Here is a 16,005-nt window from a genome sequence, read left to right on the forward strand (position 1 = left end):
AGCAGGTAAGAAATGCATTACAGGTTTTATTACGAATCTTAAAAAACAAGAATATAATGGAATCATCAGATATTTATTCATTATGCACACAGCATAGTTATATATAAAATAAAGACAATGCAATTGCATGATTTATAGAAATATTTGTGCGCACTGTGTCATATAAAATCATATGTTAATTACTGTAATGCCTCCCCTTTGATCATGCCCATCTCCCAGCCTTCCACCCAATTATAACAAGTAACATAGGTCTGCAAAATTAAACACATAGAAGCAACTGCACAGATACATGGGAAACAAGAAGGACATTCCTGCTGTGTCCAGAGCCACAACTTCAAACAATGGTACATGCCCATCCAATGCTTTTGCTTTGTGGCACAGCCAATATGCCCCAAGACTGGAACTCTGTGACCACAATGATCTAGATTTTATTTACTCGTTGCTAGTTTGTGCTGTGTGTTGTATTTCATTTGTGTCTTTTGCTGTTTGAGTGACAGTGGCTCAGTGGTCAGCACTGCTGCATCACAGCTTTGATCACAAATTTGGCCACAATAACCAGTCCTGTATAGTTGGTAGACACTTTCCCAGCCCTCAGGGACACTTAAAAGACAATTGCACTATTATAATACAGTCAAAACTCATTCACTTCCTTCTTCCCAATTGACTATGATGCATTTTGTGGAGTTTAGCGATGTTTGATGCAAAGCGAATTCAAGTGGGTTTGCTCATCACTACTGAACACAATATAAAATGTAATTAGAATATTTCCATCACATGCCACGTAAGTGTAAAAATGAAAGGAAATTTAAATAAAATTTAACAAATGACACAATTTATTCATGTATAAAATAAGACTATATTTGTTCACCATGAACATTTTTTGTCAGTCTAATATTTTTAAACATACTGTATATGTAAAGAAAACAAAAATACATATTCACTGACTTAAATATAACTTCTCTAGTTTTTGTCATGTCTTAGTTTTTTTTATCCAAATCTTTGTTTTTTTGGTCCATCATTTCTACACTTTTTCTCAGGCGTCCCTTTGAATCATCCAGTAGTAGTCCACCATTATACTAACACCCTAATGTACCAGGTACCTTCTTTCTGTATTCTTGATATCCTGCTGAAATCTTTCACCCTGCTCTTCACTCACCGCTCAGATTTTCAGGGAACAATTTCAAATGTTAATTCAAAAAGTGAACTTTGAGGCTCATATTACACCCTGATGTTTTGGCACCAAGCTGTAGCTTTTTTTGAGCAGGCCATTCCTTCCGAACAATGTCAATGTTTGGCTCTCCTGTCCTACTCACATGGGAATTTTGTATCCCCTGACAAAATCAAAACATTTTTTGTGTATACTTGCGATAACTAGCCTTCACCATACTTGATTCATTATTTGAAATGTCACCTTACACTCAGGATTTTATTGTCATTTATTGTCATTTTCAATTTCAAATTCTTGTTCTCAATCATACTCGTATTCATGATTAGCCTTCTAAACTCATGGCCTCAACTTAAATCAGTGTTTTGAATTGACTCTGGCATACACAAAGATCTGCATGTTAGGAGTGTGTGAGCGTGTGCCCTATGGTGGTCTTATTCCCAGGCTAGCACTGGTTCCTGCCTTAAAACTAGTGCCGCCAAGATTGTCTCCTTGTCACCTTGAATTGAAGTAATCAGGTTTGAGAATGTTATATTATGTTACATTGTGCTATTCTATGTGTTTGTCTCATTTTGGACAGTTTAGCAATGTAATGCACTGCTATTTTAGTTTTTAGGTGGTTGAAGCTAAAGCTTCATCTTGTAAGATTTACCAACAGATAAATCTGTCCTTATCCTTCATCTAAACTCTCAGAAACAAAACCAAATCAATTATTTAAATTTTAGAAAGGATATGAGCAATCAGAAATTCCCCAATTCAGTATGATTTCTCAAACAGGTTTACTAGCAGAGATAGTTCAGTTCCATTCCATATTTTTATAAACTTACAGTATATCCAAAATGGCCACCATTTGGTCATTTCTGAGTATCATGCCTGTATTTAAAATTAATTCTGGGTTATGTGGCCCACACCAATGACATTATGAAAAAATAATATAATGTAAAAGGTAAACAAATGTGAAAATTTAATAAACATTCTCCAACTTGCTCAATCCAGTTCTAATTAAAGGGGTTGAGCACTCTATCCAAGCATCACTGAGCAAAACACAGAAACCAGTTCTGTACAGGGAACCAGTCCATAGTAGAACTTATTCTACTAATGCTGTCACCTGTTCAGTCTGTCCCTAAGGCTCCAGACACAGCCTCTGCTGTGGAAAACATCCTGCTTCGTTCATATTCCAAAAAAGGAAAGCACCTCTTCACCTAATGACTACAGAACAGTGGCACTCACATTTCACATCATGAAGACCTTTGAGAGATTGGTCCTGGACTATAGGGGTCTTCTTGTGGTAGACCACCTGGACCCACTGCAGTTTGCCAGTTGGACAAAAATTAGAGTGGAGGATGTAATTATCTACCTGCTCCACAAGGCGTATACTCACCTGTGAGGATTATCCTTCTGTGAGGAATAAGCTTTTTGAATTCTCCAGCACCTTTAATACCATCCAGCCATCCCTGCTAAGGGGTAAACTCATAGATAAGCAAGTGGATGAATCTATGTGTCCTGGATAATGGACTACCTGTTAGGCAGACCAGCGTTTGTGTGACTCAAGGACTGTGTCTCTGATATGAATGTGAGCAACACTGGAGCACCACAAGGAACTGCTCTGCCTCTTCTTTCACTCTGAGTACCAATATAACACCAGGTCATCTCGCCTGCAGGAATTCTCAGATGATTTTGCACTTACAGGATGTATTGATAAGGGGGAATGAGACAGAGTATAGGCGTCAGGTGGAGAACTTTTTTTCTGAACATCAGCAAAACCAAGGAACTGGTTATTGATTTTTGTCGCACCAAAGAACCTTTATGTCCAGTCACTATTAAATGGACGTAGAGGTGTCCAACTCCTTCAAATACTTGGAGATCCACATTAATGACAGTTTGAACTGGTCTCAGAACACAGAGGAACTATATAAGAAAGGACAAAGCATGCTCTTTTTCCTTAGGAGACTGTGTTCCTTTAATGTTCCTTTAACTCTTTGATGGCCACTGCCCACCGAAGTAACAAGCTAAATAAAAGGGCAGGAAAAGTTATAGGATGCACTCTGGACCACCTGTAGGTAGTAGCAAAGGAGAGAATTAAAACAAAACTCAGTGCCATTATGAACAATGCTGCACATCCTCTCTGACACACTAATGCTGAGGACTTTCAGCCAACGAATTATTTAGCAAAAGTGTTTCAAGAAACGCTCCTTTATACCAGCAGCAAAACATCTGCAAAGTGCCTCACTGGGACTGTGACTGCCAAGTCAGAAGTTTTCTTTCTTTTTCATTTTTAATTTATTTGTAGTCATTCTACTGTGTGTTCAGACTATAGTGTATATTATAATATATATATATATTGTGAGAACTGGTCCGAACACCATCAGACAGAAACCAGCACAAGCACAAAACACACATTTATTTATAATTAAACCCCACACAGCACACAGTGCTTCCAGCACCAAACAACCCCAACCACGGGCCTCTCCAACGTCCGTGGGCCGCCTTTCTTCTCTCTGTCGCTGGAGCGTCATCCACCTCCAGCACTCTCGCTCCCTGACTGTAAGAAGGCGGCCCCCTTTATAGCCAACCGGATGTGCTCCAGGTGCTCACTGATGACCTTCCGGCGGCACTTCCTGGTGTGGTGGAAGTGCCACACGAGCACCCGGAAGCACTCGGGGCGTCCCTGGAAGGTTCTTCCTCCACCTACCCAGGTGTGGCGGAAGTGCAGATTTCCTGGGTTCCATGTTACTCAGGGCGGCCCCTGGTGGCAGCCACGGGCCCCAGTGGATTTGAGCCTCCTGGCTCCGTCCCCATGGTCCCCTCATTATCCAGGGTGCTTGCCCCTTCGTGGCCCAGGGGACGTAAAAACTGCCTCCTGGTCCGTCCATGCGTCCCGGCTGGGTCTGCCCCCTAGCCTCCTGCCACTATATATATATATATATATATATATATATATATATATATATATATATTATTATATATATACTGTATATATATATATATATATATATATATATATATATATATATATATATATTATATATATATATATATATATATATATATATATATATTTACTTAAAGAGCTGCTGTAAAAAGCCAAATTTTCCATGGGGATAAAATAAAGTTCTCCTTGTCCATCTCTCTACTTAAAAACATACACTGACACTCACTGAGGGGCCAATTTAAAAAAAAACAGTTACCTAACCTGTATGTATTTATGGATGTGGATTGAAAACCAGAGCAGCTGGAAGAAAACCTAGGCAGAAGCAGGGAATGTGGAAATTCCACACAGATGATTGATCACATGATTCAATGCCAAGATGCCAAGGCAACAGTGCCAACCACTGAGCTATTCTGTTGTTCTAAATTAAATATATAAATTAATAATTTTAAGTCATTAAGTACCCTTTGTAGGATGATGACCTTATCTTGCTGTGGGATGAAAATTGACCTATATATGTTATCTTATCTCACATTAAATATATCTGCAAAGCACTTCCAAGGGGTAGCTTGCCACTTAATATACCAATATTTTTTGTCTTCATAAAAATAAATTTAACATGCAAATTCATAAGCTGACACAGCATAATAGATACTATGTAATTAATATTAAATAATAAGTAATTATAAAAATATATAAATATTCAACAAAAATAGTAAAAATCCATCCATTTTCCAACCCGCTGAATCCGAACACAGGGTCACGGGGGTCTGCTGGAGCCAATCCCAGCCAACACAGGGCACAAGGCAGGGAACCAATCCCGGGCAGGGTGCCAACCCACCGCAGGACACACACAAACACACCCACACACCAAGCACACACTAGGGCCAATTCAGAATCGCCAATCCACCTAACCTGCATGTCTTTGGACTGTGGGAGGAAACCGGAGCGCCCGGAGGAAACCCACGCAGACACGGGGAGAACATGCAAACTCCCAAAAATAGTAAAAATGCATTGTTCATTTTTCAGTTATTGACACCTTCCGCTGAAGACAAAGGACAAAGACAAAGACTATTAATTAAAGTAGTCTTTCACAGCTCAAGACAAGACAAATTGTCTCTCTGCGCATTCCTTCAAAAATAAGCTTTAAAATCTTAATGCAGAAAACACTTGAAAAATGTACCACCTCATGTGCAGCACTTTAGCAATATAAAATGTAATTGAATAGGCTACTGTGAAACCACTTCAGGCAAAAATATTTTCTTCTGGTTGGTTTTGTTTAGGAACAGAAAAGGACACAGAATCATACGGGTTTTTGGCTTTTGTAATACACATAGAAACATACTGTTGTATGTTTTATACAAATCAGAAAACCACAAGCGGATTTTTTGAGGACAGAACCAATATATTTTAAAGGATGTTGGCAACACAATAAATAATTAAGCAAAATACACATAAGCAGCTGGCTCCCTCTTGGGGCTTCTCTCAAATCTAGCACTGTTTAGTTTTTTCAGTACCCGGTCCTTTTCTGCATGGATACTAAAAGTGGACCATTCCATGCCCTCACTGTCTCACATGGTGCTGTCAGATTTCTCCTCTCTTTCCCTCGTTTTTTGCCTTTAGTTCTGGTAAGGCTCACTCTCTTTGTCCAGTACAGGTTGGAACAGAGCAGGAGTCAATCTGAGCAGCCACAAAAACAGGGCAGAAAATAAAAGAAAAAAATCAAGAACAAACACCCTGGCCAAAACCCCAAACTTAGTGAGATGTTAATACAATTCACTGAACTTCCCTGCCATACTATATAAATAAAACAACATGTAATTCATATGAACATTCCTCATTCTGTAGATATCACAGGGATCCACACACAAGATTTTATGCAGTTTATGTTACGTATACTGTACATTTATTCTTCAGAATTTATCATGAAGACCTGACAGTTTTATACACTTATAGAAATACTTAATATGTATATATAAATTATACTTAAGTCATTATTAATGACTTTCATATCTCCATTACCTATGGGGACCCTATTAGTTTCAAGTGGGACCTGCTGGTTGTAAAAGCATATAAACAAAACGAAGATGTTAAGGTGTACTTTTAATGAATAAATTAGTAGCTGGAGAACATGACAATAATAACACTGTGATGATGGAAGATCTTTATATATTTATGATAGAAAACACACTAAAAACATTTTTTTAAAAAACACCTTCAATTTTTCTGGTTTGTCAATAAACACAACTTTGTGTGAGAGTACAGCTCTTGAATTCCTCCTGTAAAGAACATTCACAACCCAGAGGTGTTTGATTTATTTCCAATGCTATTTGCCTTTCCCCTGCTTCTCACCCTTACCTTGGCAGTGGTGTTATTCAGGCAAGTTGACCCTGATCATTTGGCTTTATCCTTGAATTTGTTCTCCTGTCTCTGCGCAGGGTTTTTTTTTCTTTTTTACCAATTTGTTGACTTGATTTTGAAGGCAGTGTACAGCATTTACCACTCTGAAAGCATTGAGTTTTCATTTTCTGCTTCTCTTTCGAAAAAAAAAAAGAAAAAAAAGTCTAGCAGGTCAACTAATACAAATTCCATTGAAATTGAAATGGAACACAGAGAGAATTGTTTTAATCCTTTTAAATGGCATGTTATTTTTTTTAGAAATGTTTGTGCTTTTTTAAACATTTACGAAACCTTTATCCTGGTAATGGGAATTAAAAGGCTCTCCAATACGCCCATTAGATTTTTGTTAAGTGGAAGGTTTCTGTTTCACCTATTAAAACAAAAACAACTGAAACGCAGTGTGTTAAGCATCAAAAAAAAATCAAAACAATCAAATGGAAGAGCAGAGGACTTCTAAGAATGTAAATATTAAGAATCTGTTCCTTGTGCTGCCCTGTTTCCCCTCCTCTTGATTGCTAGGCTGTTCTGTTCTGTTTGCAAAAACTTACAAATATAGCAAAGACCTTTGAATTTACTTGCTTAACTGCTGGTATGTATTGTGTTATATCAATCAAGTTATAAACTAAATGATTATTGAAAGAACAAGACATTATTTGTAAAATACAGTTATCAGTATCTCATAAAGACATTTGCTCCTTGATGCCAGCTGTGACTTGATTGCTCCCATGCTATAATGAGAGGCTATAGCATGGGTGTTTCTCTGTCTCTCCTTTGGGACAAGCATAATCAAACGATTAACCTATTCAGCCAAATGAACATTCATTTAGTCACAGTGGCTAATTGTGCTTTTGATTGCAGATCTTGTGGTATCAGTACATCTTTTACAAGATGGCCTGCGTGAAACTGCCATAACACTTTAGAAGAACAAAAAGCAACTGATGTTCAAGTTCTGTCATCTGCAGGTCTCAAAACCATTTGCCACTGAAAGTTTAGTAGCAAGACATTTTTGGAATGTACTATTTGCCATTGTAATATTTTTTTAAATCAGATCATGGCTTCAAGGTATGGAAGCCCTCAATCCACCCATTTTCAAATCCACTTAATTAGAGTCGCAGGGGATGGCAGCCTATCCAAATAAAATCAGGGCAGAACAAATGCTGAATGTGGTGCCAGTTTACTGCAGGGCACACTCATGCATAAGGACGATCTAAAAATGCCAATTAACTTAACTCATACATCTTTAAGTATGTGAGAGAAAGAACAGAGTGTACAGAAAAAGGAACTCTACAGACATACAAAGAACATGCAAAATCCAGGGAGAGCCAGGATTTTAAACAAATCTCTAGCAACAGTATTAGACGCTACACTGCCAATAAAGACTTCAATGAAAAATTGTTTAATGTTTTTCCTGTAAGGATACCATTTTACAGCTACACATTGGTTTATGAGTGAGTTTGAATCACAAACCATGAGTCAGGGGGGATGAAAAGGAGTAGGGAGGTTGGCTTTCCCCTCTCGTTCCCCCTCAGTGCCCAGATAAAGTGGTCATAACTTCATGCTAACCTAATATTGAGCATGATTTTATATTGATGTCATGCTACTTCCCAAAAGTGAAATGCCACTTTGGAGATGACAATCTGAATTTTTGGTGTATAGTTTAAGAGAGATATGATTTTTTTGGTTAAAAAAAATGCTTTGGGGTGACATGAAACTGTACAATTATCCTGGCACTATACTGGCCTATTCAGTTTGCAAACGACAAAAAACTAAAATTGTGCATTCTTCTGAAACTGGAACAAATGAGATTAAAGGGCAAATTCAAGTATGGGTGGCACGATAAAAGATTTCAATTTGGTGAACTATTTGTGTAAAATGATTGAGAGATTATTTTTCTCAAAAGTGTGCATTATTAACAAATGATTACACCTCACTACAAACCCACTTGAGAACTTCACCACTCCGTGTGATAAGCAAGATTTTAAGAGATGAGCTCCAAAAAAAATGGCATTTAAATTACGATGATAACGCCTGGGAAGCATAAATGACAGTATATTAAAAAATCGCAAATTTTAAAAAAGTCAGCAATCCAAATGTGTGGGCTTGGTCTAGACTGCATATATATATATATATATATATATATATATATATATATATATATATATATATATATATATATATATACATATATAATGCCGGGCTACAGTACAGAAACAGAAAAAATAAATTAATACAAAAGATCTATGCGGGAAAACTGAGGAGTTGTAACACTGTATAATGTAAGCATTGGCAAGGGCACCAAAAAATCACTTAGAACAAACTAGCAATCAAAGGACGGAAATCGTGCTATCGGTGCAACAATTTGCAATACAGAGAGCAGAGGAGGGTGGAGAGTACCACCTGCCGTACAGGCGAGCATTACACCGCTTACTGAGGGGAATAAATTAGATGCGACCGTTTCGTCCGCCAAGTTCATTTGTGCCACCTCACTCTAAATAAATATTAGTTACTAGAGAGGAGAGACCTGATGGCGCACACCCTGAATGTTAATTCATCGATACGCCGGCTGGACGAAAGCAGATAGACGTGTGTGCAAAGCGGCCACAGCAAGTTTGTCTTCAGAGAAACACGAGTGCCGGGTGGGAAAACAGAGTCCACCGTGGTGTCGTCTAGGGACGTGGCATGATACCGCCAGTGTCACGATTCGAGAGCGCGCTTTTTGCCCGACAATAGCGGGAGAGCCTGCAGCAGCGCGCTGAGTCTTCAGAGTGGTGCCCGCCTTCCGTATGTGAAGTTGTTTTGCCATTTAGACTCAAACTGACAGAGGGCTTTGTGTGCAGAAGGTAAAGTGTACTGTCGTGCGTGTTTGTCTGTTGGATAAATATTAATGACACCCCCGTTTACACAGTGATCTTAGCCCAATATATATCTTATGGCACCCTCCACTGTAAGCCTTGCAACATTCATCGTTTCTTTGTGTTTGCTTGGCGGACGCTACCTGTGTTACTTCCACGGACCGCGCACCTATAGGAATCTGAGGGTGAAACGGCGCTGACATGTTTCTGTCACTTGTCGCATTTGCCTTTCGGTGCCATACCGTGTATGAGTAGTGTGCTACCCGTGACAAAGTTGTCGATCTGATTAGGCGGACCCCAAATGCCTTGCAAGCGGTGTATATGAGCGAATCGTGCCTGGTCGCCTTCGATCCCTGATCCCCGGGGCTTCCGACAAATCTGATAGAAACTTCGACATGAAAAGCAGGCGCTATGTTTTCCCTTTATTCTTGGCCAGTTACCATCAGATATAAATGCTCTCCGATAAGATATAGGATGAACAGTTACAAGAGGAGTCGCCAATAAATAAGCCGCCGCCTCCTCCTCCTCCTTCTTTACGTTATCGCGTGTCCCTTATCTTCGACGCGCAAGGGTTAACGACATGCGCCTCCCGAAAGTCGCCCTCTTCTCTCACTTTCACGTCTGAACTTCATTCGGCTAGGCTCGCCGGAGAGGGGCTCTTCTGTGCGTCTCTGCGTATCCAATCGCCAATTCCTCGGAGAGGTAGCAGACAGCCTCGGGGAGACAGTTTTTTAGAGGCGTAATGGCAGAGTCCGAGTGCAGAGCGCCGCTGTCACCAAGACCGTAACGAGACACGCTAATAATCTGAACGCACGCTTCTGTGTGTGTGAGTGAGTGAAAGAGAGAGAGAGAGAGGGAGCGAGCGAGAGCGCGACTGCGAGTTTCTGCGAGGTCTGCCAGCCTTCTTTCTCCCCGTCACACCGCCCAGGATTATTGTTCGCGTCTTGCACTGCGAGCACCGGGTGCGCGAGTGGACTGCCTGTTGTGCCTTCACCTTCACTCCTTTCTTCATATTTTGTATTGGCATTGTGACTTCTTTACTAGGAAATGGCAACACCAGCGATTGGAAAAGAAACAAAACTGGGAAAAGAGGGAGGAAATCTGAACTAAATGACAGGATGCTGGAGACCTCGGACACAAAATCACGAATTTTCTTCATCTTGTAGACATTGCTGCGCAAAGTGAAGTGGGAACAATACAGCTGACTTACCCCTGAGGAGTTTATTTTCTTTTTTCCTTTTCATTCTCCCATTTGAACAATATGAGGATGTATTGTGGAATAGTACTAGCTGGAATCTTTCTTCTAACCACCAGCGCTTCTAAACCCGGTAAGTGGCCGCCGACACCAGCCGTGCGCAATCAAAGAATGGAGAAGTTGGTTAATTTTGAAATGTAAGGGATATGACACATCGAGAAAATCACAAGAAATATTTTCAAAAAAAAAAAAGAAAGGCAGCTTCATAAACATTTTTAAATATATTTTATAGCACCATTAGCTCCCGTTGTGGTAATTTTAATATTAATAATATTGGGCTTCTGCATGGGCGACGTAACCTATCCAGGAAACTGGACGGGACGTCCGTGCAAATGCAAAATAATTCATTGTAATTGTTTTCGAAGAATAAGACCAAGTATTGACAATGTTGCATACATTTACAGTTAACAATGTCACAAGTGAACATATTTTTACGGTCCATCGTTTTCATGAAGACTTGCTTTTATTTATGGAAAGGCACTTTTTAAGATGTACCAGGAGTCTTAACTGTAAAAGTTTCAGTGATAGTTTTAAACTGTTCCAAGGTAATCTTGCTGTTTGGGGCTAAATAATAATGAATGCGACATTGACGCTTATAATAAAAAATGTTGATATTTGAGCAATGAACAACTAGAAACACGACGTTTTCATTGTAGTAGTAGTAGTAGTAGTAGTAGTAGTAGTAGTAGTAGTAGTAGTAAGTTATTGTACGCACTACACAGGTGTTGTCTTTGCTATAACGCAAGTTTGTAAATTATTTTAAGCACCATAATTCTTACATATTATGCTGTGCTAGATACAGGTAATATCTTATTGTTTTATATTATTCCTGGTGCTTTAATCAGTAACATGAAAAAATATCAAGTACTTAATACAATTTCACATAAATCGCACTGGAATATATTATTATTATTATTATTATTATTATTATTATTATTATTATTATTATTATTATACAGCGACTCCAGTTAGCCCATTATGCGTGTCTTTGGAATGTGATAGAGATACTGTAACCTGAATAATCGGAGACTACACTCCAGAAAATTTGGACGGCGTGCAGATCCCAAAGACCGCTGACCACCGAACAAATGTGTCGCGCGTTACTATCAATATTATCGGAATAATTATTGGTGGCACTGTAGGAAAGTGTTGTTGTCTCACAGGCACAATTTAGTTGCAGGCGTTGTGCCCTTCATGTGGAGCTTACACGCTCGTCAGGTTTCTACAGCTACGCCTTTTTCGATAGAGCAAATCTAAGTTGACTCGTTATGTTTGAGTTTGCCCTGCCACAAGCTGTTTTTAACTTTTTTTTTTTTGCCACCGTTCCCGATTATCGCCATCGAATGAGATTTATAAAGACCTGGCACTCGATCCTAGGATGGTGCAGGCATTGTGCCCAGTGCTGCTTGATATGCACCGGCACTGCGTCTCTGACCTGGGCAAGCAGGTTAGAAGAAGAGTGAATGGAAAGTCCTTATAGACGTTATATCGACCTTGCGTTCGCAGTTTCGATTTAAACGGTTATGTGGAGTTATTTATTGATTAAACTATGATGCATGCGCCAGTTTCCAGTAAGCGGTTGAGCCAGTAAATTCAGTGGCTTGCATACTTTGAATTTTCAACAATAGGCTGATGTTTAAGCTTTTTCGAAGCCAACGGTTAACTTAAGTCCCGCTGTAATACTGTCATACACTTCTGTAAAGCAAATTTGCATTTTTTTAAAACAATGCTATCATTAATCAGGAGGAAAGTTATTTATAGTATTTTTTGCTGAAAGCAAATTGTGCATGAAACTTCACTTAAGTGGAATTATATTTTCTTTCGCTTAACTGTTTATTTTTAAAATTAGTTGGGCTAGAATAAGAGTTTCCAGCCTTGTGTGTGTTCGTAGTTGTACGTTATGCTGGCCTTCATGTAAAAGTGTGCATCTTCATACATCAACTTTGAAAGTTAAACTCTGTTAGGTTACTGCTTAGCAGTCGTACGATAGATTACGAGAACCGAAACAAATCGGAGCTAATTGCTTTTTCCTTATGTATAACAGCCCCTGGCCGCTAACTTCAGCTCACAATGGAGCTTCTACTTGATCATCTTTAGAGCTGCCCGGTCCTCGAAGCCCATTAACCTTGTCTTGTTCTTCCCGTTGCCTTGTCCGGCACTGCCGTCTCCCAGATTAATTCATTAACCCTCGACGAGGATAATGGGTTCACAGTCATTAGGATCCGTCCCTTCTAATGGTGTGCCGGATGATATTCAGCAGAGCAGCACACGTCACCTACAATTGAGTAAACCAAGAGGCCAGTGACCGTCCTCCCCATAGTCGGGGGGTCACCACGGGGATTATCGCGAATGAGTGACCGGCAATTGGAAGGACACAGGCAGCCAGTAACAGCTGAAACGAGCCGGTTCTAAGGCAAAGCTGGCTTGCCAGCTGTAAGCGAAGGTTAAACGAGTGCATATAGGGCTCCATAATATGGAGTACCTTGCTGTCATTTCCTGCCTGTAAAAGTGCAACACAAGAACGGTTTACCGCCCATCGGAACTCTGACCTTTAGCCATATCAGACGCAGACATCAGGATTTTATTCCGGCGTCCAACAGGTCACAGACCGTCATAAAAGTTCGGAAACCACCTTTTTTGTCGTTCGATGGTATCGATATATTGTTAAGGATAGAAACATAATAGTCAAATAAATAGCCAACAGATCAAAGGTTTATCACTGCACTCAGTTTTATATATATTGCCTTTCAAATAAAGCGCAGTTTCATGCATTGTTTTATACGGTAATTTTGTTTGCATGTCTATTCGGCGCCCATTAACTGAAGTATTCATTAGCCGAATTGGGCATCGAAAATGTAAATTGTTAGATTGGGTGCATTAATTCGTAATTCAGTTTTTACAACAGTATGTCATCTGTCTTTGCTTTCCAAACCTGCTTCATATTTTATGAGTATTTCTTATAATTAACCTTAATGGGCGCGAACGCGCTGAAACATCCTGGAAGCCCATCCAGGCCATTCAGGGCTGTACAGTTGAGATAGGCTTCCAGCTGGATCGGGGTCCAGCAACGGATGTGTGATCAGAAGGAAACGATACAGAGAAGCCGTATGGATTTTAGGGAGGTAGAGGTTATTAACATGTACTCGCACTTCATTAAGGATACAAATCATTTGTAATCATCTCTGAAATTATATGTACAAAATCGCTGGACATCATTTGCTAATGTATATAGCCTGCCTGTGCCGTGAATGGCGCATTATATTTAGTACATTACATTGTTTATTTCTTACTTTTCCACCTAACTTCTTCTGGTATCAGAGTGCCGTAATTTTACATATATACAATATTCATACATGTATATTTAATATAACATGATGTTTGCCCTATATATTTCATATTAGGAAAATATATATGTATGTAGGTTATTAGTGAAGAAATCTGTTAAGCGGTGACCTGAAACCGACCGCGTAGTGCTTCTCCAAGGAAGATGAAAGTTTAGACTCGCCCGACAAACGTCTTTTCGGCCCGACTATCACATAAATACGCACACCGTTTTTTTCCTGTTTTCCTGGGACATACAGTGTGATTTTGTTAAAGGTGATCACAGAGTGAGATTGCTATGGTTCAAGATCAAAGGCAACCCACAAACTTTTATTTCCTCAGGATGTTTAATGTAAAGATTTGGTTACCCCGTGCATTTAGTTGATGTCTTCATCTGTTTTCTGTAAATCTGTATGTCATTAAATACTCAGCCGCGTAGTCCACGTCCCGTATTGTTAATTAAAAATTATTATCCGAAATATTCTATTTTAATACAAGGCAAACTAGGCACGTATATTAGTTGATCAGTGCAGCACTGTAAAATAACACTTGGTAACATAGTGAAAAGTCAAGCAAAATGACATCTTTTATTGGCAAACTAAAAAGATTACAATATGCAAGCTTTCGAGGCAACTCAGGCCTCCTCTTCAGGCAAGATGTAATCACATTCATAATGGCTAACACGGTACAACACCCTAGTACTTGGTAACATAAAAATCGACGCAGTTGTGTTGCCGGGTGGGCTTAAGTAATTCTCAGATTCGGATGCTAAATTTTCACTTTTTTTCTTTTTTACAGAAAAATGCGGTGACATTATAAAAATTAAAGATCCTGGCTACCTGACCTCGCCTGGATATCCACACCAGTACTACCCGTACCAGAACTGTGTTTGGGTAATCCAAGCCCCGGAGCCTTATCAGCGGATTCTGATCAACTTTAACCCACATTTCGATCTGGAGGACAGGGAATGCAAGTAAGTCCATTTGCCGACAGCATACCGCCATCTAGTGGCAGTTTCTAGAGTGCAGGCACCGTCTTGCGTGAAGGAGACAGATGTTCACACTTCGGCAAACAGTTTACTATAATACATGTATAATTTGCGCACATTTTGCAAAACGTTGTGGCATATTGTGAATATTTAGGGGAAATCTGAAACAACACAAAGTTATTATTATCTAAATTTTGTTAGAGCTTTGATGCATCAATCTAATCATCATCTGTCCATCCATTTACTGAGCTCACTAATTCAGTTATCATAGTAATCATCATTCTTTTCTGGTTCGATTATGAACAAAATGTTTTCCTCTTTAACTGTATTTTTTTAAAATAAGATTTCATCTGAAAAACAAAGTTTTACAATGCAAGGTGATTTCTGAATATTTCTAATATTAAGACAAAAATGCGAAGCAACTATAAAAGTTATTCTCATCAGAATCATGTCAAAAGTTTCCAGATATTTCTATAATTTGTGTTATTTTATATTTATGGACAAAAAAGTAATTCTTTGGTTTATTTTGTTAATTTTATCACAGTTAAAAATACTCTTATTATCAGGGATGATTTTATTTACTCTTCATATGGTTTCAAGTAAAAAAGAAGTTGCATTCATCATACCGTTTAAACTAGAATTAATGGACTGATTTCTGATCCAGGTTTGTTGATGAATTGAGGTCAGTGTTGCTAGGACAGACTTTGGTTCCTGATGACCTAGCCCTGGTTAAAAGGCAGCTTTGGCAAACAAATCCACACACGTAAATATCCCTACAGGGGGCATTGGGGTGTCACCCAGCCAGTGCTTAGTGGACACATTGGTGCGATCCCTGCATTTTTGACTCTCTTTTTATCATTTGTGTGTTGTTTTGCCTAAACTTGTTTTCTCATGCTGAGAAAATAACAAAAAATCTGTTCATCAAAAATTTTAAAAGTCTGAGTCTGCTTCACAATGCTAAACATACGTCAGAATTTTCAATACAACTGACAAGGTTTATAGCAACCTACATTTTACAACTATGTAAACTACCAGTAATTTATGGCTCTAGTAAGAAATGCAGCCTGGCAGATGGGGTCTGCCGCTACAAGTGGA

General features: G+C 39.1%; 1 protein-coding gene across 2 annotated transcripts in view; it reads left to right on the top strand.

Moving 5' to 3' along the window:
- The first annotated feature begins 9,836 nt into the window (after positions 1 to 9,836).
- Positions 9,837 to 16,005, top strand: part of nrp1a (neuropilin 1a) — a 136,826-nt gene continuing 130,657 nt past the window's right edge. For both annotated transcript variants that reach the window (XM_028804121.2, XM_051929060.1), the window contains exons 1-2: positions 9,837 to 10,674; positions 14,721 to 14,895. In XM_028804121.2, coding sequence (XP_028659954.2) covers positions 10,608 to 10,674; positions 14,721 to 14,895 — 242 coding nt within the window. In that variant the 5' untranslated portion in view covers positions 9,837 to 10,607. The remainder of the gene's footprint in view (positions 10,675 to 14,720; positions 14,896 to 16,005) is intronic.

The sequence above is a fragment of the Erpetoichthys calabaricus genome, chromosome 6 (genome assembly GCF_900747795.2).
Source record: "Erpetoichthys calabaricus chromosome 6, fErpCal1.3, whole genome shotgun sequence".
Classification (NCBI taxonomy): Eukaryota; Metazoa; Chordata; class Cladistia; order Polypteriformes; family Polypteridae; genus Erpetoichthys; species Erpetoichthys calabaricus.